Source organism: Ascaphus truei, chromosome 22 (genome assembly GCF_040206685.1).
Source record: "Ascaphus truei isolate aAscTru1 chromosome 22, aAscTru1.hap1, whole genome shotgun sequence".
In the NCBI taxonomy this organism is placed as follows: Eukaryota; Metazoa; Chordata; class Amphibia; order Anura; family Ascaphidae; genus Ascaphus; species Ascaphus truei.
Window position 1 is genome coordinate 14,519,087 of NC_134504.1, and position 22,566 is coordinate 14,541,652.

The 22,566-nt window shown below is 55.6% G+C and overlaps 1 protein-coding gene across 6 annotated transcripts in view; it reads right to left on the reverse strand.

Annotated features, from left to right (window-relative positions):
- The window catches only part of CEP131 (centrosomal protein 131), a 48,959-nt gene that overhangs the window by 12,589 nt on the left and 13,804 nt on the right, over window positions 1-22,566 (reverse strand). For 5 of the 6 annotated variants that reach the window (XM_075580055.1, XM_075580053.1, XM_075580054.1 and 2 more), the window contains 14 exons: window positions 22,220-22,339; window positions 20,880-21,036; window positions 20,464-20,585; window positions 19,916-20,092; window positions 19,568-19,768; window positions 16,968-17,105; window positions 15,544-15,669; window positions 13,975-14,091; window positions 13,373-13,402; window positions 12,372-12,474; window positions 9,766-9,967; window positions 7,618-7,725; window positions 3,839-3,956; window positions 272-346 (listed from right to left, as the gene is read on the reverse strand). In XM_075580055.1, the coding sequence (XP_075436170.1) occupies window positions 272-346; window positions 3,839-3,956; window positions 7,618-7,725; window positions 9,766-9,967; window positions 12,372-12,474; window positions 13,373-13,402; window positions 13,975-14,091; window positions 15,544-15,669; window positions 16,968-17,105; window positions 19,568-19,768; window positions 19,916-20,092; window positions 20,464-20,585; window positions 20,880-21,036; window positions 22,220-22,339 (1,794 nt within the window). The remainder of the gene's footprint in view (window positions 1-271; window positions 347-3,838; window positions 3,957-7,617; window positions 7,726-9,765; window positions 9,968-12,371; window positions 12,475-13,372; window positions 13,403-13,974; window positions 14,092-15,543; window positions 15,670-16,967; window positions 17,106-19,567; window positions 19,769-19,915; window positions 20,093-20,463; window positions 20,586-20,879; window positions 21,037-22,219; window positions 22,340-22,566) is intronic. The other variant, XM_075580056.1, reaches the window with a different exon arrangement.

Below are 22,566 nucleotides of genomic sequence, written 5' to 3' on the forward strand. Positions count from 1 at the left end.
GGGACAGACGGGGACAGAGAGGGACAGACGGGGACAGACGGGGACAGAGAGGGACAGACGGGGACAGAGAGGGACAGAGAGGGACAGACGGGGACAGACGGGGACAGAGAGGGACAGACGGAGACAGACGGGGACAGAGAGGGACAGACGGGGACAGACGGGGACAGAGAGGGACAGACGGGGACAGAGAGGGACAGAGAGGGACAGACGGGGACAGAGAGGGACAGACGGGGACAGAGAGGGACAGAGAGGGACAGAGATGAGTCCTTACCTCCTTCTTCATGTAGTTCTGCTCCCACACCTGCTTCTCAATCTCTAACCGCTCCTTCAGGGCTTTTATCTCAGCCTGAAAGTAACCACATAGGAGACGGTTACAGCTTCCCCGGCACAGGGAGAGAAGACGCCCCGGTACAGGGAGAGAAGACGCCCCGGCACAGGGTGAGAAGACGCCTCGGCACAGGGAGAGAAGACGCCCCGGCACAGGGAGAGAAGACGCCCCGGCACAGGGAGAGAAGACGCCCCGGCGCAGGGAGAGAAGACGTCCCGGCGCAGGGAGAGAAGACGTCCCGGCACAGGGAGAGAAGACGCCCCGGCACAGGGAGAGAAGACGCCTCGGCGCAGGGAGAGAAGACGCTCCGGCGCAGGGAGAGAAGACGCCCCGGCCCCGGCACAGGGAGAGAAGACGCCCCGGCACAGGGAGAGGACGCCCCGGCGCAGGGAGAGAAGACGCCCCGGCGCAGGGAGAGAAGACGCCCCGGCGCAGGGAGAGAAGACGCCCCGGCGCAGGGAGAGAAGACGCCCCGGCACAGGGAGAGAAGACGTCCCGGCGCAGGGAGAGAAGACGCCCCGGCACAGGGAGAGAAGACGCCCCGGCACAGGGCGAGAAGACGCCCCGGCACAGGGAGAGAAGACGCCCCGGCACAGGGAGAGAAGACGCCCCGGCACAGGGAGAGAAGACGTCCCGGCACAGGGAGAGAAGACGTCCCGGCACAGGGAGAGAAGACGCCCCGGCACAGGGAGAGAAGACGCCCCGGCACAGGGAGAGAAGGCGCCCCGGCACAGGGAGAGAAGACGCCCCGGCACAGGGAGAGAAGACGCCCCGGCACAGGGAGAGAAGACGCCCCGGCACAGGGAGAGAAGACGCCCCGGCACAGGGAGAGAAGACGCCCCGGCACAGGGAGAGAAGGCGCCCCGGCACAGGGAGAGAAGACGCCCCGGCACAGGGAGAGAAGACGCCCCGGCACAGGGAGAGAAGACGCCCCGGCGCAGGGAGAGAAGACGCCCCGGCGCAGGGAGAGAAGACGCCCCGGCGCAGGGGGCGCAGGGAGAGAAGACGCCCCGGCACAGGGAGAGAAGACGCCCCGGCACAGGGAGAGAAGACGTCCCGGCGCAGGGAGAGAAGACGCCCCGGCGCAGGGAGAGAAGACGCTCCGGCACAGGGAGAGAAGACGCCCCGGCACAGGGCGAGAAGACGCCCCGGCACAGGGAGAGAAGACGCCCCGGCACAGGGACAGAAGACGCCCCGGCACAGGGAGAGAAGACGCCCCGGCACAGGGAGAGAAGACGCCCCGGCACAGGGAGAGAAGACGTCCCGGCGCAGGGAGAGAAGACGCCCCGGCGCAGGGAGAGAAGACGCCCCGGCACAGGGAGAGAAGACGCCCCGGCACAGGGAAAGAAGACGTCCCGGCGCAGGGAGAGAAGACGCCCCGGCGCAGGGAGAGAAGACGCTCCGGCGCAGGGAGAGAAGACGCCCCGGCACAGGGCGAGAAGACGCCCCGGCACAGGGAGAGAAGACGCCCCGGCACAGGAAGAGAAGACGTCCCGGCACAGGGAGAGAAGACGCCCCGGCACAGGGAGAGAAGACGTCCCGGCACAGGGAGAGAAGACGCCCCGGCGCAGGGAGAGAAGACGCCCCGGCACAGGGAGAGAAGACGCCCCGGCGCAGGGAGAGAAGACGCCCCGGCGCAGGGAGAGAAGACGCCCCGGCACAGGGAGAGAAGACGCTCCGGCACAGGGAGAGAAGACGCCCCGGCACAGGGAGAGAAGACGCCCCGGCACAGGAAGAGAAGACGCCCCGGCACAGGGAGAGAAGACGCCCCGGCGCAGGGAGAGAAGACGCCCCGGCGCAGGGAGAGAAGACGCCCCGGCACAGGGAGAGAAGACGCCCCGGCACAGGGAGAGAAGACGCTCCGGCACAGGGAGAGAAGACGCCCCGGCACAGGGAGAGAAGACGCCCCGGCACAGGGAGAGAAGACGCCCCGGCACAGGGAGAGAAGACGCCCCGGCACAGGGAGAGAAGACGCCCCGGCACAGGGAGAGAAGACGCCCCGGCACAGGGAGAGAAGACGCCCCGGCACAGGGAGAGAAGACGCTCCGGCACAGGGAGAGAAGACGCTCCGGCACAGGGAGAGAAGACGTCCCGGCACAGGGAGAGAAGACGCCCCGGCACAGGGAGAGAAGACGCTCCGGCACAGGGAGAGAAGACGCTCCGGCACAGGGAGAGAAGACGCTCCGGCCGCATTGGGAGAAAGGAATACAGAGATATACCTAATATTTGGAGTCAGGAAGGAATTAATTTTTCCCCTTAATGGGTTTTTTTGTTTGCCTTCCTCTGGATCAATAAGTATAGATATAGAATAAAGTATCTGTTGTCTAAATTTAGCATAGGTTGAACTTGATGGACGTACGTCTTTTTTCAACCTCATCTACTATGTAATATGTAACTACTATGTAACTATATGTAACTATATGTAACTATATAAGCATTCTCTGGATGTAATACAGTACAGTGTACACAGCTTTCCAAACCCCTCTTCATGTGTGCAGACCTGTGTGGAAAGCTCTGTGCATGTGAAGAAGAGACCGGTGAGGTTTGGAAATCTCTGTACAAGTGAAGAAGAGACCTGTGAGGTTTGGAAATCTCTGTACAAGTGAAGAAGAGACCTGTGAGGTTTGAAAATCTCTGTACAAGTGAAGAAGAGACCTGTGAGGTTTGGAAATCTCTGTACAAGTGAAGAAGAGACCGGTGAGGTTTGGAAATCTCTGTACAAGTGAAGAAGAGACCGGTGAGGTTTGGAAATCTCTGTACAAGTGAAGAAGAGACCGGTGAGGTTTGGAAATCTCTGTACAAGTGAAGAAGAGACCGGTGAGGTTTGGAAATCTCTGTACAAGTGAAGAAGAGACCGGTGAGGTTTGGAAAGCTCTGTACAAGTGAAGAAGAGACCTGTGAGGTTTGGAAATCTCTGTACAAGTGAACAAGAGACCTGTGAGGTTTGGAAACCTCTGTACATGGTAAGTAGGTAGAATGGTACCTTTTATTGCACTTGATAAGTTACAAGCTTTCAACCCTCACAGGTCTGCAAACACAGAGGAGAGAGGGTTGAAAGTTTGTAGCTGGTCCAACGAAATGCATCATACTAACTCCTCCGCCACCATTATTTGTTACTTTACCAGCTGGGAGAGAGGACCACCACAACTACCCACCCTTCTCTTTCTACACATGAAGGAGAGACCTGCGAGGTTTGGAAAGTACCCACAATACCACATGTAAATTCCTATCCGTATTCTCTGACGTCGTTGCGTGAGAATACCCTGCTGCCAACTCGAGGTTTGGAAATCTCTGTACAAGTGAAGAAGAGACCGGTGAGGTTTGGAAATCTCTGTACAAGTGAAGAAGAGACCGGTGAGGTTTGGAAATCTCTGTACAAGTGAAGAAGAGACCGGTGAGGTTTGGAAATCTCTGTACAAGTACCACATATAAAAGAATGACCATGTTGGTCCATCAAAAGCTTATGACGCATCTACAACAGACACCAGCATGCAGGGGTGTGAGGGTGACCTGGTGCCTCCTCTCCTGCTCCGCGCGGCTCTTCTCATACTCTTCCTTCATCGCTTTGGTGGCCAGGAAGCTGCTCTCTTCCAGCTGCCGCCTCAAGTCGTCCACCTCGGACCTCTGCCTGTCGGAGACACAGCCACAAAACCTCACACACAGGCTCGTAATATATACTGTGTGCGGCCGTGCGCGCGGGCCTGTGCGAAGGCGCGTGCGCGTGCCGCACGCTGTTTGTGTGTATAGAGTCCGTGCTGCCGGGATCGACATGCTGGGAATGTTGTGTGTGTGTATTTGTGTGAGTATAGATTGTGCGAGTGAATAATTACTTAAATAAGATTTTTAAAAGAAAAAAAAAAATGTTTGATAAATAAAAAATTTTTTATTTGTGCACTTATTGACACACACACACACACACACACACACACACACACACACACACACACACACACACACACACACACACACAAGCGGCGCAAATTCATTATTTTGCTCATCTTCCCCCCGTCGGCCGGTTCCACGCTCACTGCCGTGCGCGCGCGGTCCTATTATAGAATGGCTGACTAACCTCAGCCAACTATAAATGCCGCGCGCGCACGGCGCAGCCAGCGCACACACTACAGAACAGCCCTTAGAGGGCCCGGCCTGTCAGCGCAGCCAAGCCCCTCGCACTACAGCCTCTTTGTTTTTTGTTCTAGGATTGAAGCAGTGGGGTCTCTGGAGCTGAACCCCGTTCATTTCAGCTCCGCGGACCCCCTTATTCCAGCGATACTTGCCTCCGTAGGGGGAGCCGGCTTCTCTGCAGCCAGGGAACTTTGTGCGGTCTGGGACATCTCACTGCGATGTCCGCTCCTTTGCCCGATCGCCGTCCGCCCGCCGCACCCAACTGCATGTTTAAACGTCCCGCTGGACATTTAAAAATGGTGGGTCGGAACGGCCTATCTAGGCGGGGTAGTGGTCCCGCGCAGGACATTTAAACAAGCAGTTGTCGGAGCGAGGGGTCGGGACATGCAGTTGTCGGAGCGGCAGACCTGGCTTGGCGGGTCGGGCACAGGTGTAGACATCACTGTGAAATGTCCCGCGACGAGCTGCCCCGCGGCAAAGTGTCCCAGTGGCGTTTTGGTTGCAGACAAAAGGCCCATTCTGAACTTGTGTACCTAACGAATCGGCAGCATTTAAATGTCCCACGTCATGCGAGCCAATAGGAAGCTGTGATGTCATCCCTTGTGGCTTCCTATTGGCCCGCGTGGACATTAAAACTCCAGAGATACCGGCGCCCTCTACAGGAGGTAAGTATCTGGGGAAGCAGGGGGTCCCCGGTGCTGAAATTACCAGGATTCGGCTCCGGAGACCCCCTGCTTCAAACTTATCACCAAAAAAAATGTACTGCAAGGTGTTTTGCTGCCTTAACACGCAGGTACCCCTGCACCCCCTCACCCAAAAGGTGAAAAGGGACTGGGTTACTGTTTTAACCCTTGCCTTGCTCCCCATGGTCAGGGGGGGGGGAGGAACTTATTAAAGAAACAAATAACAGGATTTCACAGGGATTCTGTGAGTTTGATTGCTCTGGTCTCGCTGTCCTTGGGAGCCAGGATTCTGTGAGTTTGATTGCTCTGGTCTCGCTGTCCTTGGGGGCCAGGATTCTGTGAGTTTGATTGCTCTGGTCTCGCTGTCCTTGGGAGCCAGGATTCTGAGTTTGATTGCTCTGGTCTCGCTGTCCTTGGGAGCCAGGATTCTGTGAGTTTGATTGCTCTGGTCTCACTGCTCTTGGGGGCCAGGATTCTGTGAGTTTGATTGCTCTGGTCTCGCTGTCCTTGGGAGCCAGGATTCTGTGAGTTTGATTGCTCTGGTCTCGCTGTCCTTGGGAGCCAGGGTTCTGTGAGTTTGATTGCTCTGGTCTCGCTGTCCTTGGGGGCCAGGATTCTGTGAGTTTGATTGCTCTGGTCTCGCTGTCCTTGGGGGCCAGGATTCTGTGAGTTTGATTGCTCTGGTCTCGCTGTCCTTGGGAGCCAGGATTCTGTGAGTTTGATTGCTCTGGTCTCGCTGTCCTTGGGAGCCAGGATTCTGTGAGTTTGATTGCTCTGGTCTCGCTGTCCTTGGGGGCCAGGATTCTGAGTTTGATTGCTCTGGTCTCGCTGTCCTTGGGGGCCAGGATTCTGTGAGTTTGATTGCTCTGGTCTCGCTGTCCTTGGGAGCCAGGATTCTGTGAGTTTGATTGCTCTGGTCTCGCTGTCCTTGGGAGCCAGGATTCTGTGAGTTTGATTGCTCTGGTCTCGCTGTCCTTGGGGGCCAGGATTCTGTGAGTTTGATTGCTCTGGTCTCGCTGTCCTTGGGGGCCAGGATTCTGTGAGTTTGATTGGTCTGGTCTCGCTGTCCTTGGGGGCCAGGATTCTGTGAGTTTGATTGGTCTGGTCTCGCTGTCCTTGGGAGCCAGGATTCTGTGAGTTTGATTGCTCTGGTCTCGCTGTCCTTGGGGGCCAGGATTCTGTGAGTTTGATTGCTCTGGTCTCGCTGTCCTTGGGGGCCAGGATTCTGTGAGTTTGATTGCTCTGGTCTCGCTGTCCTTGGGGGCCAGGATTCTGTGAGTTTGATTGCTCTGGTCTCGCTATCCTTGGGAGCCACGATTCTTTGATAAACAGACCCCTTTATGAGTAGAGTTTTCTAGGCTTAAACTTTCACCCAAGTCCAACTCATAATAAATGGCTACATCACAGAAAAAGAAGGGACCTCGCGCCCCACTGGCTCTCTGTCCCCGTCACTCACAAGTTACAGGGACCCAGATGAAAGGAACCCCCGGCCCATTGTTACTGTGACCAGCTGGCAGCTCCGGCATCCTGCTCCGTGTCTCTGCTGCACTCTACGCTCTGATTTAGCACTTGCTTTTAAATTGCCGTCATTGCCGTAGAAGACTTGCAGCGCCCTGACAATGTGCTCGGCACTTTACTATCTGCAGAGATGCTCAATGTGTGGCTATGGGAAACCCTTCCCCAACCATCTTATAACCCAAGAGGCCTCAAAATGACACGGGCAAGCAACAATGCTATAAATATAATGGGTACAGGAGTGCAAGCATTAAAGATGCCAATTAGGAGATAACAAATCGATCATCAGTATGCAGCCTTAAGTATGATATAGAGGAATTTGCATCTTTTAATCCTACAGAAGCTATAAAAAGGTACCAAAAAAAAGGTGTTCTGAAATGTAAGGTTTGAGATCCTGGATACATGAGTGTAAGAGCCAGCGTGGACACAGGGATCAGCAGCAAGTGACCACATTGACCAGGGGGAGGCTGCTCCCTCACCTGGGGCCCCCTCCTGCCCCCTCACCTGGGACCCCCCTCCTGCCCCCTCACCTGGGGCCCCGCTCCTGCCCTCACCTGGGGCCCCCTCACCTAGGGACTTGCCCCATCACCCCCTCATCTGGGGGGCCCCGCCTCCTAACCTGGCCCCCTTCCCGCCCCCTTCCCTGGGGGCCCCCTTCCCGCTCCCTTACCTGGGGCCCCCCTCCCTCCCCTGGGGCCTTCGCTCCCTCACCTGGCCGCCTCACGTGGGGCCCCCGCTCCATCACCTGGGGCCCCACTCCCTCCCCTGGCCGCCTCACTGGGGCCCCCACTCCCTCACCTGGGGCCCCGCTCCCTCACCTGGGACCCCGCTCCCTCACCTGGGACCCCGCTCCCTCACCTGGGACCCCGCTCCGTCACCTGGGATCCCGCTCCCTCACCTGGGGCCCCCTCCCGCACCCTCACCGGGGACCCCTGCTCCCTCACCTGGGGACCCCTGCTCCCTCACCTGGCCGCCTGCTGCGTCAGCCTCTCCTTCTCTTCGGCCACCTCGCTGTACAGACGCCGGCGCTGCTGCTGCAGTGACTGCTCCTCCTGCTCCAGCTGCTTCTCATACCTGAGCCGAAACACAGACAGAGCGTCAGGTTATACTAGGGATCTCAAACACAGTCCTCAAGGGCCACCAAGAGGTCAGATGTTATGGATATCCCTGCTTCAGCACAGATGGGTCAATCAGTCCTTGCTTCAGCACAGGTGGCCCAGTCTTCAGCTGAGCCACTGATTGAGCCACCTATGCTGAAGCAGGGCTATCCATAAAACCTGGCTTGTTGGTGGCCCTTGAGGACTGTGTTCCGACGATTTACATTTCTAAGCAAATGAAATGAGAGCAGAACCTGAGCGCTGACGAGGACAGAGAATCAAGACGCGATACATTGTATTCCGAGCGTTACATTGCTAACGATTTCCTGTTACTTGCTCTGTGGTATATTCCGAGCGATACATTGCTAACGATTTTCTGTTACTTGCTCTGTGGTATATTCAGAGCGATACATTACTAACGATTTCCTGTTACTTGCTCTGTGGTATATTCCGAGCGATACATTGCTAACGATTTCCTGTTACTTGCTCTGTGGTATATTCCGAGCGTTACATTGCTAACGATTTCCTGTTACTTGCTCTGTGGTATATTCGAGCGATACATTGCTAACGATTTCCTGTTACCTGCTCTGTGGTATATTCCGAGCGTTACATTGCTAACGATTTCCTGTTACTTGCACTATGGTATATTCTGAGCGTTACATTGCTAACGATTTCCTGTTACTTGCTCTATGGTATATTCTGAGCGTTACATTGCTAACGATTTCCTGTTACTTGCTCTGTGGTATATTCCGAGCGATACATTGCTAACGATTTCCTGTTACCTGCTCTGTGGTATATTCCGAGCGTTACATTGCTAACGATTTCCTGTTACTTGCTCTGTGGTATATTCTGAGCGTTACATTGCTAACGATTTCCTGTTACTTGCTCTGTGGTATATTCCGAGCGATACATTGCTAACGATTTCCTGTTACTTGCTCTGTGGTATATTCCGAGCGTTACATTGCTAACGATTTCCTGTTACTTGCTCTGTGGTATATTCCGAGCGATACATTGCTAACGATTTCCTGTTACTTGCTCTATGGTATATTCCGAGCGTTACATTGCTAACGATTTCCTGTTACTTGCTCTGTGGTATATTCCGAGCGATACATTGCTAACGATTTCCTGTTACTTGCTCTGTGGTATATTCCGAGCGTTACATTGCTAACGATTTCCTGTTACTTGCTCTGTGGTATATTCAGAGCGATACATTGCTAACGATTTCCTGTTACTTGCTCTGTGGTATATTCCGAGCGATACATTGCTAACGATTTCCTGTTACTTGCTCTGTGGTATATTCCGAGCGATACATTGCTAACGATTTTCTGTTACTTGCTCTGTGGTATATTCCGAGCGATACATTGCTAACGATTTCCTGTTACTTGCTCTGTGGTATATTCCGAGCGTTACATTGCTAACGATTTCCTGTTACTTGCTCTGTGGTATATTCCGAGCGATACATTGCTAACGATTTCCTGTTACTTGCTCTGTGGTATATTCCGAGCGTTACATTGCTAACGATTTCCTGTTACTTGCTCTGTGGTATATTCCGAGCGATACATTGCTAACGATTTCCTGTTACTTGCTCTGTGGTATATTCCGAGCGTTACATTGCTAACGATTTCCTGTTACTTGCTCTGTGGTATATTCCGAGCGATACATTGCTAACGATTTCCTGTTACTTGCTCTGTGGTATATTCCGAGCGTTACATTGCTAACGATTTCCTGTTACTTGCTCTGTGGTATATTCCGAGCGTTACATTGCTAACGATTTCCTGATAAGGACAAGGGGGGGGGGGGGGGGGGATAAGGGGAAAGGATACACTCGACAAACACCCCCCCATTCAGAGACCCCTAGGAGACTCCACTGTCCGGCTGTGTGGGGGTTGCAGCTCTAACTGTGTATTTTACATTCCTGTTCTGGCATCCTCACTGTACTGCGCTGGGGTATATGTTGGAGCCTTAGTCATTCATTGCAATAAGAACCATACATCTCTCGCCGCCGCCGCGCTCTCACCTCTGCTTGGACAGCTCGCGCTCCCTCTGGCTCAGCTCTTCCTTCTCCCGCTCCAGGTTCTGCCGCAGCTCCTCGGTGTGATGCACGTAACGCTGCGCCGCTCGCTCGTCCGACTGCAGCAGCTCCGCCTCGTGCAGCGCCTTCAGCTTGCGGATCTCCTGCTTGTGTTTGGCGATGAGTCTCTGGATCTCAGGTTCCAGCCCTGTGGGGAGAGGGGGGGTGGGGGGGACGCTCAGAGGGAACGGCAATCTGCGCTGTGGTATGAGGTACTCCAACTGCGGTATTACAGGTACTCGCATTGCGGTATTACAGGTACTCGCATTGCGGTATTACAGGTACTCGCATTGCGGTATTGAAGGTACTCGCATTGCGGTATTGAAGGTACTCGCATTGCGGTATTGAAGGTACTCGCATTGCGGTATTGAAGGTACTCGCATTGCGGTATTGAAGGTACTCGCATTGCGGTATTGAAGGTACTCGCATTGTGGTATTATCCGCGGCATTTAAACGAGCCGCTTGTTGCAGTTTTCCTCCGCTCCCGCGTGTGAATAATGACGCAGCGTTTCAGGTAAGAAGAATACGCAAATAGATCAGCCGCGGACGTCAGTCCATTCACCCATAAATACCCTGCAGACATAACAGCGCAAAGGTAACACTTGTGATGACTAACGTGCGCTGGCGAGCAGATGGTTACATGGAGGTTGTTTGCACTGACTCTTCTTAACCTACTCCCTGCCGCTGGGGGCGGGGTCCTACCCTACTCCCTGCCGCTGGGGGGGTCCTACCCTACTCCCTGCCGCTGGGGGGTCCTACCCTACTCCCTGACGCTGGGGGGGTCCTACCCTACTCCCTGCCGCTGGGGGCGGGGTCCTACCCTACTCCCTGCCGCTGGGGGCGGGGTCCTACCCTATTCCCTCCCATTGGTGGGGGGGGGGGGGTTCCTACCCTACTCCCTGCCGTTGGGGAAAGGGGAGTCCTACCCTACTCCCTTCCGTTGGGGGGGGGGGTCCTACCCTACTCCCTGCCGTTGGGGGGGGGGGGGGGTCCTACCCTACTCCCTACCGCTGGGGGGGGGGGGGGTCCTACCCTACTCCCTGCTGCTGGGGGGGTCCTACCCTACTTCCTGCTGCTGGGGGGGTCCTACCCTACTCCCTGCCGCTGGGGGGGTCCTACCCTACTCCCTGCCGCTGGGGGGTCCTACCCTACTCCCTGCCGCTGGGGGGGTCCTACCCGACTCCCTGCCGTTGGGGGGGGGTCTCAACTCCAGTCCTCAAGATTTCCCCAACAAGTCAGGTTTTCAGGATGCCCCTGCTTCAGCACAGGTGGCTCTATCAGTAACTCAGTCAAAGACTGAGCAACCTGTGCTGCAGCAGGGACTGATTGAGCCACCTGTGCTGAAGCAGGGGTATTCTGAACCCCCCCCCCGCCCCCAATTCAAGCACATCGGCTAATAATGTTCATCAGACACAAAATACAGAGCGCAGGCAGCGATGGGGACGAGCGACGCCCTTTGGCGGCAGGAGCTTGGCGTGGGACGGTGGAACCTGCCACAGATTGTGGTTAGCAATGAAAGTTATACTCGCTCGTGGCCGCCGCCCACATTTAAACTCTGCAACAGGTCATGGTCCCTCCCCCGCAACAGGTCATGGTCCCTCCCCCGCAACAGGTCACGGTCCCTCCCCCGCAACAGGTCACGGTCCCTCCCCCGCAACGTGCGAGAAGAAGGCATTCAAGGGCTGGTTTGTACACAGATAGGTTCAACGGGGGCAGAGGGACAGGTGGAGGTATGAAAGGGAGGAAATGGGGGGGTGGGGGAGGATGAGGGCCAAGGGACCGGTGAAGGTATAAAGGGGGAGGAGACAGGGGGGAGGTTGGGATGCCAGGGACAGAGGGGCAGGTGGAGGTATGAAGGGGAGGAAACAGGGGGAAGTTGGGGGACAGAGGGACAGGTGGAGGTATGAAGGGGAGTGTTGGGGGACAGAGGGACAGGCGGAGGTATGAAGGGGAGTGTTGGGGGACAGAGGGACAGGCGGAGGTATGAAGGGGAGTGTTGGGGGACAGAGAGACAGGTGGAGATATAAAGGGGAGGAGACAGTGAGAGGTTGGGATGCCAGGGACAGAGGGGCAGGTGGAGGTATGAAGGGGAGTGTTGGGGGACAGAGGGAAAGGTGGAGGTATGAAGGGGAGTGTTGGGGGACAGAGAGACAGGTGGAGGTATGAAGGGGAGTGTTGGGGGACAGAGGGACAGGTGGATGTATGAAGGGGAGTGTTGGGGGACAGAGGGACAGGTGGAGATATGAAGGGGAGTGTTGGGGGACAGAGGGACAGGTGGAGATATGAAGGGGAGTGTTGGGGGACAGAGGGACAGGTGGAGGTATGAAGGGGAGTGTTGGGGGACAGAGAGACAGGTGGAGGTATGAAGGGGAGTGTTGGGGGACAGAGGGACAGGTGGATGTATGAAGGGGAGTGTTGGGGGACAGAGGGACAGGTGGAGGTATGAAGGGGAGGATACAGTGGGAGGTTGGGGTGCCAGGGACAGGTGGAGGTGGAGGTATGAAGGAGAGGAGACGGGGGAGGTTGGGGTGTGAGTACAAACTCCTGTTTACCCTTCACGGTGATCTCTTTAATTCTCTTTGTCTTCTCGTCAATCCACTTCTCTCTCCGCACTTTCTCCGTGGCCGCCATGAGCTCCTGCAGCTTCTTCATTTCCTGTTTGGGAAAGTGGACGCGGGATGTTAGGACAGCAAGGTCTTCCGGACACACGGTGCGAAACCGGTCAGGGGTTTAAGTTTCAGTGCGACAGTAACAATGGGGGCGATTCACTAAGAGTCTCTGCATGATATCGTTAACCGACATTCACGTTAAACAGCGCGGGAGGAATACGCCAGCACCGCGGCCTCGCCAATCCCACAGGCGGTCAGTAGGTTTGTATCCAGGAAACCGTAGCGCGCGCACACATTTTAGGTTATGGTGGGTGAAAAAGGCGACACACACACACACACACACACACAACGAAAGTGCGGGTGTTGGAATAATAATAATAATATATATATATTTTAAATGTCTGGATCGGAATTAGAAAGTATTTCTTAGAATATACTCGTAATAAATGAAAACGACAAATATATATATATTGCCGTTTTCATTACTTACGGTTATATTTTACGAAAGCTATATATTGGAAAGAGTGGTGGGGGGCAGTGTGTCCTTTCTTCCATGTACACTATAGCACAGGAGGGAGAGGGAGGAGGGGGTATGAGACCTTCCATTGGACCAACAAGCAGTTGATATGTTACAAGCTTTCCCATCTCTCAGGGTTCTTCATTGGTTTATACCCCGAGAGGTTGGAAAGCTTGTAACAGATCAACTGCTTGTTGGTCCAATAAAACGTTTCATACGCCCTCTTTTGATAATAATAATAATAATATATATTATTATTATTATTATTATATCTCACACACACACACACACACACACACACACACACACACACACACACACACACACTGCAGGGGGATCAGGGACCGGCCGTTATTATTGCGGAGAAGAGAGAAAGATGGTCAGGATGTGACTCTCATACACCGAGAGGGGAGAGGGGGGATGTTACCTCACAGACAGGGCCCAGTGTGTGCCAAACCTGGGGAGAGGGAAAGAGGGAGGAGGAGGAGAAAGGGAGGAGAGAAGAGGAAAATCATAACCCAACAGAAGAACAATAAAGGAGAAGAGACCATTCAGTAGCAACGTTATTAGGCACAGTGATACAGAGCATCAGGTAGGGCAAGTGCCCAAGGTTCCTGCTTCTCTGGCGCCACCTTGTGGCAGAGATTATTACACTTCGGAATAAACTCAAGCATACGTCAGGAGAGGACCGCCGAACTGGTAGGGACCAGGGGATCCAAAATCTGGGAAGGGGGTCAAACTGGATCTGAGGCTTCACAGGTCACTGGGAAGGGCAAGTGATCCTTATCTGCTAACAGTGTCTGTGTTTCACCCTGAAGTGTCAGTACTACATTAGGGCCTCCTACACATTACATGCCCTGCCCGCACCCCAGGCAGGTACTCTGCATCCCGCCACCAGGGAACAGTCCCCTCCCCCCCCCCCCGCCAATGGTGGAAACACAGGGCCCTGCCCCCCGCAAACAGTCAGCCCGCCCCGCCCGCCCCAGTGGACACTCGCCCCCCCCGCCGGAAACTCGGCCCGTCTCTCACCAGCTCGTGCTGCTCCTGCATCTGGCTGATCTTGCGGCCATATTTCTGGTCCACCTGCTTCAGTTCACTCACCAGAGCCTCACATCGCTCGCTCAGAGATTTCTTATCATCGATCAGCTGCAGAGAGGGGGGAGACAGCGGCACAGACAGACACTCCTTAGGTCAGGTAATGCCCCCTGCCATGATAAGACCATTCAAATGCTCAGTATTTTAATTATATAGTGCACAAAGGGTTAAAGTCAGCTGGAATGAATGTGACATTTTAAAAGTGCCTGTTTTTCCCCCTGTGGCTCAGAGGGGATGAGAAGTGCGATCTGGCCAAACTGAATGGGCCAACTTGATTGGGCAATAAAACCACAGAAGAACGATAGGTTTATGTTACGGAGGTTTGGAGACAGTACCCAGAACTCATCCTGAAAAGGGGCCATACATTGCTGAACGACCCCCTCGCCTCTTTGAGCAGCAGAGAAGGCGACAAAAATGGTCACTCACTTCATTCCCAGGTTTTTACTATAAATAAAGATATCTTGGATCTGATCTGATTCACAAGAATAACGAACAACAGCTTTGTGGTGTGTGAAATCAGGCGAATTAAACAACATCAAATATGCCCGATTCGGAGTGTGCAAAGGTCAGGTTTTTGTTTGCCCCTCAAAATTAGGAGTCGCCCGAGCAAGACTCATTTCTATGCATCCGGCAAACTCATCCCAATGCAATGATGTGGGTCTCATTGTTCTAGGGGTTACGGAGGGAAAGTTATCGCTTATTTTTAATACAATGAGGCATTTTCAACTAAAGCCATAAATATTCCATACTCAGATTCATGTTCCCTTCCACATAAATGTCCCCAGAGACGGGTAAGTGGGGATACTAGGACATGTGCAGGAGGGAAGGCTTATTCTGGACCCATCACAAGTTTGTGGCTAAAAAGCATGTTCTGGTATACGAAAACTAGAATTCCACATACAGGGCGTGTTTTGCCGACACACCCATGTGGCGTCTCTCATTTCCAAACTTCGAGGCTCTTTGAAGGACCGGATATTGTGATGTGTTATTCTATTTAGGCTGACGTTTTAGCTTAGACGTTTTATTGTGTTTATTTTATTCAACGGTCTGCATTTCTATATTGTAGGTTTGTTGTAATATTAGATTTTCTGTAGCCAAGCTTTGTACTATTTTTGTATATTAAAATCTAAAAAGAAGAAGTTCTGTCTCCTGGCTGTAAATGAAGAGACTGCCTGCGTGTTAGGACACATTGCTACATTGGGTTCTGTTTTAAATGACATTTTTTTCCCTAATAAAGAGAGACCACGGACTATGCAGGTAAGAGTTTAACCTATCCCTGGTGGTGGCAGCGAAGTGGAGTGTGACATGTTCGGGGGAGATATTACTCATTTTAGGGGCCAGAGGGGAGGCAAGTTGGCTGAATGTAGTAACCAGTCACAGACACCTCTCCCCCTCCCCCATTATCTAGCCTGTGAATGACGGGTGTCCCCTTATTACCTGGTCAGTAAATGACCGGTGTCCCCTTATTACCTGGTCAGTAAATGACGGTTGTCCCCTTATTACCTGGTCAATGAATGACAGGTGTCTCTGGATGGTGGCCTCATACTGCTCCCTCTGCTGCTCCAGCTGGTGACCCAGCTCCTTCTCTGTCTGCTTCACGTGCCGCATGGTTAGCTCACGCTGCTGGGCCTGTGAGGAGGGGCGGGTGAGATATCAGCTGCACACTGAACAAAGACTCCCTCCCTCCCCCCCTCCAACACTGCACAGAGACCCCCGCCCCCACTGCACAGACCCCCTCCCCCCAACACTGCACAGACCCCCTCCCCCCAACACAGAGACACCCCCCCCAACACTGCACAGAGACCCCTGCCCCCCCAACACTGCACAGAGACCCCCTCCAACACTGCACAGAGACCCCCGCCCCCACTGCAGACCCCTTCCCCCACTGCACAGAGACCCCCGCCCCCACTGCACAGACCCCCTCCCCCACTGCACAGAGACCCCCGCCCCCACTGCACAGAGACCCCCGCCCCCACTGCACAGACCCCCTCCCCCACTGCACAGACCCCCTCCCCCAACACTGTACAGACACCCTCCCCCCAACAGAGACACCCCCCCAACACTGCACAGAGACCCCTGCCCCCCCAACACTGTACAGACACCCTCCCCCCAACACAGAGACACCCCACCAACACTGCACAGACACTACCCCTCCCTCCCCCCCCCCCCAACACTGTACAGAGACCCCCTCCCCAACACTGCAGACACCCTCCCACTCAGACACTGCAGAGACATGCCCCACCCCAACACTGCAGAGACACCCTACCACCCCAACACTGCACAGAGACCCCCTCCAACACTGCACAGAGACCCCCTCCAACACTGCACAGAGACCCCCTCCTACACTGCACAGAGACCCCCGCCCCCACTGCACAGACCCCATCCCCCCCCCACACTGTACAGACATCCTCCCCCCAACACAGAGACACCGCCCCAACACTGCACAGAGACAAAACACTGTACAGAGACCCCCTCCCCAACACTGCAGACACCCTCCCACTCAAACACTGCAGAGACATGCCCCGCCAACACTGCAGAGATACCCTACCCCCCCCCAACACTGCACAGAGAAACCCTCCCCCTGCCCCCAAACATTGCAGACACTCCCCCTGAAACACTGCAGACACCCTCCCCACCTACACAGAGACAAACACTGCACAGAGACATCCCGCCCTTAACACTGCACAGAGACACCCCCCCCCCCTCCCCCAACACTGCACAGAGACCCTTCCCCCCCCAAAAAAAACCCACTGGTACGAAACTAGTGTATGTTAGTGTGCAATCAGCCCAAGGTGTCTGGGCCGTATTCCAACACTGTCCAGCCCTAGAGGTGCCCGGGCCCATCTAACCTCTGAGGGAGGGAGAGGGATGGACCGTGGGGGGTAGCACTGGGAGAGGCTGTGGGGGGTGGGGGGAGGAGCGTGTACCAGTGCTGTCTGCAGCAGGCTCATCGCTTTCCTCTTCTCCTCCACTTCCAGGCGCAGCTTCAGCATGGAGCTCGTCACCTCCGTGGCGACAGCGGACGCCTGCTCCAGGTGTGTGAGCTGCTCCTCAGAAAGCAAAGCCTGGGGGAGGGGGACACAAGCAGGCAGCATGTCAGAGTGGGGGGGAGACACGAGACACCGAGGAGGGGGGGACACAAGCAGGCATGTCAGAGAGGGGGGGAGACACGCGACACCGAGGGGGGGGGGGATTGGGACACAAGCAGGCAGCATGTCAGAGAGGGGGGGAGACACGAGACACCGAGGGGGGGAGGGGGACACAAGCAGGCAGCATGTCAGAGTGGGGGGACACACCGAGGGGAGGGGGACACAAGCAGGCAGCATGTCAGAGAGGGGGGGGGGGGACACGAGACACCAAGGGGGGGGGAGGGGGACACAAGCAGGCAGCATGTCAGAGTGGGGGGAGACACGAGTTACCGAGGGGAGGGGGGGGGGACACAAGCAGGCAGCATGTCAGAGTGGGGGGAGACACGAGACACCGAGGGGGGGGGGAGGGGGACACAAGTAGGCAGCATGTCAGAGTGGGTGTGAGAGATGAGACACCGAGGGGGGGGGGGGGAGAAGAGGGGGGCAGGCAGCATGTCAGAGTGGGGGGAGACACGAGACACCAAGGAGGGGGGGTGAAGGGGAGGGGAGAAACCGGGGGCACCAGCGAGAACACTGGAAATAGTGGAAATGGAAATAGTGACTGGAACATGACATTGAGGCCGGACATTAGGACGGTCAGTGACTCACCGCCAAAATCATTAACTACAAGTCTCTAATGATCCTAAAAATTAGATGGACAACAACACGTGACATATTACACCGTGTCATGATTTATTTAACAAAAATAAAGCCAAAATGGAGAAGCTGTGTGTGAAAAACTAAGTATACGTTATGATTCAATAGCTTGTAGAACCACCTTTAGCAGCAATAACTTGAAGTAATCGTTTTCTGTATGACTTTATCAGTCTCTCACATCGTTGTGGAGGAATTTTGGCCCACTCTTCTTTACAACGTTGCTTCAGTTCATTGAGGTTTGTGGGCATTTGTTTATGCACAGCTCTCTTAAGGTCCAGCCACGGCATTTCAATTGGGTTGAGGTCTGGACTTTGACTGGGCCATTGCAACACCTTGATTTTCTTTTCTTTTTCAGCCATTCTGTTGTAGATTTGCTGGTGTGCTTGGGATCATTGTCCTGTTGCATGACCCAATTTCGGCCAAGCTTTAGCTGTTGGACAGATGGCCTCACATTTGACTCTAGAATACTTTGGTATACAGAGGAGTTCATGGTCGACTCAATGACTGCAAGGTTCCCAGGTCCTGTGGCTGCAAAACAAGCCCTAATTAACACCCCTCCGCCACCGTGTTTGACAGTTGGTATGAGGTGCTTGTGCTGATATGCTGTGTTTGGTTTTCGCCAAACGTGGCGCTGTGCATTATGGCCAAACATCTCCACTTTGGTCTCGTCTGTCCAAAGGACATTGTTCCAGAAGTCTTGTGGTTTATTCAGATGAAACTTTGCAAACCTAAGCCGTGCTGCCATGTTCTTTATAGAGAGAAGAGGCTTTCTCCTGGCAACCCTTCCAAACAAACCATACTTGTTCAGTCTTTTTCTAATTGTACTGTCATGAACTTTAACATTTAACATGCTAACTGAGGCCTGTAGTGTCTGAGATGTAACTCTTTGTTTTTTTTTTGCAATTTCTCTGAGCATTGCACGGTCTGACCTTGGGGTGAATTTGCTGGGACATCCACTCCTGGGAAGATTGGCAACTGTCTTGAATGTTTTCCACTTTTGAATAATCTTTCTCACTGTAGAATGATGGACTTTAAATTGTTTGGAAATGGCCTTATAACCCTTCCCAGATTGATGGGCAGCAACAATTGCTTCTCTAAGATCATTGCTGATGTCTTTCCTCCTTGGCGTTGTGTTAACACACACCTGAATGCTCCAGACCAGCAAACTGCTAAAACTTTGGCTTTTATAGAGGTGGTCACACTTGCTGATGATCAATTAATCAAAGGGCAGTTGATTAGCAGCACCTGTCTGCTACTTAGCATCTTAATTCCTATGGAAGCAGTAAGGGTGTACTTAGTTTTTCACATATAGCTTCTCCATTTTGGCTTTATTTTAGTTAAATAAACCATGACACGGTGTAATATGTAATGTGTTGTTGTTCATCTGAGGTTGTATTTACCACATTTTAAGACCTGCTAAAGAACAGGTGATTGTTATTATGTCCTGATATGTAACACCATAGAATTCAAAGAGGGTGTACTTTCTTTTTCACACAACTGTACGTGTGTATCTATATATGTGTGTGTGTGTGTGTGTGTGTGTGTGTGTGTGTGTGTGTGTGTGTGTGTGTGTATATATATGTGTGTGTGTATATATATTATCTATATGTGTGTATATGTGTGTGTGTGTGTGTGTGTGTGTATATATGTGTGTGTGTGTGTGTGTGTGTGTGTGTGTGTGTGTGTGTGTGTGTGTGTGTGTGTGTGTGTGTGTGTGTGTGTATATATATATATATAGTTACCCCTCGCTGTGGATTGGACGCTACTGAACGGGGTCTCTCTTGCTCAGATCTCTCCATCTCATCCAGGAAGCTGATGATGTTCTGCAGTTTGGCCTCAGAGAGCAGCACCCCGTCCTGCGCCTCGCTCTGCTCCCTCTGCCTGCTGTGCGTCAAGTGACCCAGGCGCTCCAGGTTATCAGCGGTCAGCGAGGTGTCCGAGTCCTGCGGGGGAACCAGTCAGAGAGCGGCATACATGGATAGACCCCCCCCCCAACACACAGACCCCGCGCCGCACCCACAGACCTTGCACGCGGACCCCGCACCGCACACACAGATCCCCCACCGCATGCACACACAGATCCCCCTCACCCCTTCTATCCACTGGTATTTATCCTTGGGCTCGGTCCGGGTCTCTGGCAGACGCTCGGGTTCCTCTAGCTGTTTCAGGGTGTCCAGCAGCTCAGTCAGAGTGGTTTTGGACTGGGCTCTGCTGGCAGAGACCACAGTATCCAGATCCCCAGATCCCCGCTCTGGGGGGGAGAAACCCTGAGGAACAAGGACAAGCATGAGAGTGCAGCCAGGGGGGTTTCTGGGCACACCTCTGGGTTTAGTTGGGGGAGGATGGGGGTTTGGGCACACCTGTGGGTGCAGCTGGGGAAGGAAGGGAGGGGTTCTGGGCACACCAGTGGGTGCAGCCGGGGGAGGGGGTGTTCTGGGCACACCTGTGGGTGCAGCCGGGGGAGGGGGTGTTCTGGGCACACCTGTGGGTGTAGCCGGGGGAGGGGGGGTTCTGGGCACACCTGTGGGTGTAGTCGGGGGAGGGGGGGGGTCTGGGCACACCTGTGGGTATAACCGGGGTAGGGGGGATTCTGGGCACACCTGTGGGTGCAGCCGGGGGAGGGGGGTTGTGGGCACACCTGTTGGTGCAGCCGGGGGGGTTCTGGGCACAGCTGTGCTTTCTGCTGGCTGCTTCTAACACTTCCCGGTGAGGGTGGGACCCCAGCTCCGTCCTGTTCCCCTGTGGCCGGGACTCCGTTACCTGGGAAAGACACAGACACTCTGCACGGCACCTTAATGACACATCCAACACCCCACTCCAAACCTGCCACGGGAGGCCAGCCCATTAACCCTTTGTGGAGTCAAGAGGTACCAGTTTCACCCACATCAAAGACAGCAACTTTCAGCCATATATGACCTTCGCCTTTAGCTCCCTCCATATATTACATACAGTAAACGGTCTCATGGGGTGGTCACTTCCCTTGTGGTGCCTGGTGGGTCCCTACCTAATAACCCAACTCCTGTGGTGCCTTATAGCTATACTGACTCTTCCCACCTGCGTTATTGGCCTTGGTGGTGCCCCGCGGTGGGGCAGGTGTGGGATTCCTGGCTGTCTTCCTCCCCACTTTCCCGCTCTGTGCCAGCAGCTGCAGCTCCTCCTCTGCCACCCGCCGGCTCTCCGACGCCTTCTGTGCCCGCTTCTGCTGCAGCTCCTGAGGCAGGAACACGTCACCGTCAGGTAGAGCTCAACCACCGCACGCTGCCAGGGAGGGCTCACCAACCCCTCCCCCCCCCCCCGCACGCTGCCAGGGAGAGCTCACCAACCCCTCCCCCCCCGCACGCTGCCAGGGAGAGCTCACCCCCTCCCCCGCACGCTGCCAGGGAGAGCTCACCCCCTCCCCCGCACGCTGCCAGGGAGAGCTCACCCCCTCCCCCGCACGCTGCCAGGGAGAGCTCACCCCCTCCCCCGCACGCTGCCAGGGAGAGCTCACCCCCTTTCCCGCACGCTGCCAGGGGGAGCTCACCCCCTCCCCCGCACGCTGCCAGGGAGAGCTCACCCCCTCCCCCGCACGCTGCCAGGGAGAGCTCACCCCCTCCCCCGCACGCTGCCAGGGAGAGCTCACCCCCTCCCCCGCACGCTGCCAGGGGGAGCTCACCCCCTCCCCCGCACGCTGCCAGGGAGAGCTCACCCCCTCCCCCGCACGCTGCCAGGGGGAGCTCACCCCCTCCCCCGCACGCTGCCAGGGAGAGCTCACCCCCTCCCCCGCACGCTGCCAGGGGGAGCTCACCCCCTCCCCCGCACACTGCCAGGCGAGCTCACCCCCTCCCCCGCACGCTGCCAGGGGGAGCTCACCCCCTCCCCCGCACGCTGCCAGGGGGAGCTCACCCCCTCCCCCGCACGCTGCCAGGGAGAGCTCACCCCCTCCCCCCGCACGCTGCCAGGGAGAGCTTACCCCCTCCCCCGCACGCTGCCAGGGGGAGCTCACCCCCTCCCCCGCACGCTGCCAGGCGAGCTCACCCCCTCCCCCGCACGCTGCCAGGGGGAGCTCACCCCCTCCCCCGCACGCTGCCAGGCGAGCTCACCCCCTCCCCCGCACGCTGCCAAGGGGAGCTCACCCCCTCCCCCGCACGCTGCCAGGCGAGCTCACCCCCTCCCCCACACGCTGCCAGGGAGAGCTCACCCCCTCCCCCGCACGCTGCCAGGCGAGCTCACCCCCTCCCCCGCACGCTGCCAGGCGAGCTCACCCCCTCCCCCGCACGCTGCCAGGGAGAGCTCACCCCCTCCCCCGCACGCTGCCAGGCGAGCACCCTTTTACCATCACACAACTCCGCTCTAACTGGCAGCTTAGAGACTGTGCAACACTACAAAAGGGATCCAGGAGTTGGGGGCAGCACCTGGATGGCGGCTCGTCGGGCCTGGCGCGCCTTCTCCTCGCGGATCCTCCGCCGCTCCTCCTCCTTGGCCGGCTGGGTGTTTGAGACGCCGCCCTCCTCCTCCGGCTGCTGCAGCCTCTCCTGCGGGGGGAACAAGTGCGGGCATTTAGTGCCGGAGCCGGCACTCGTCGCAGACCGATAGCGGCCCCACTTCAGAGGCCAGTAGCACCTGAGATAGCGCGAGGCAGCTGCCGGGAACTCTCCTGTGATTGCAAGAATATATTCGGCAGAGATACAGGCGGCTGCCTCAGGCAAGGTCAGTAGAAGCCGCGACCGAGCGCGACGCCGCACACGCCTGTACTTCCAGC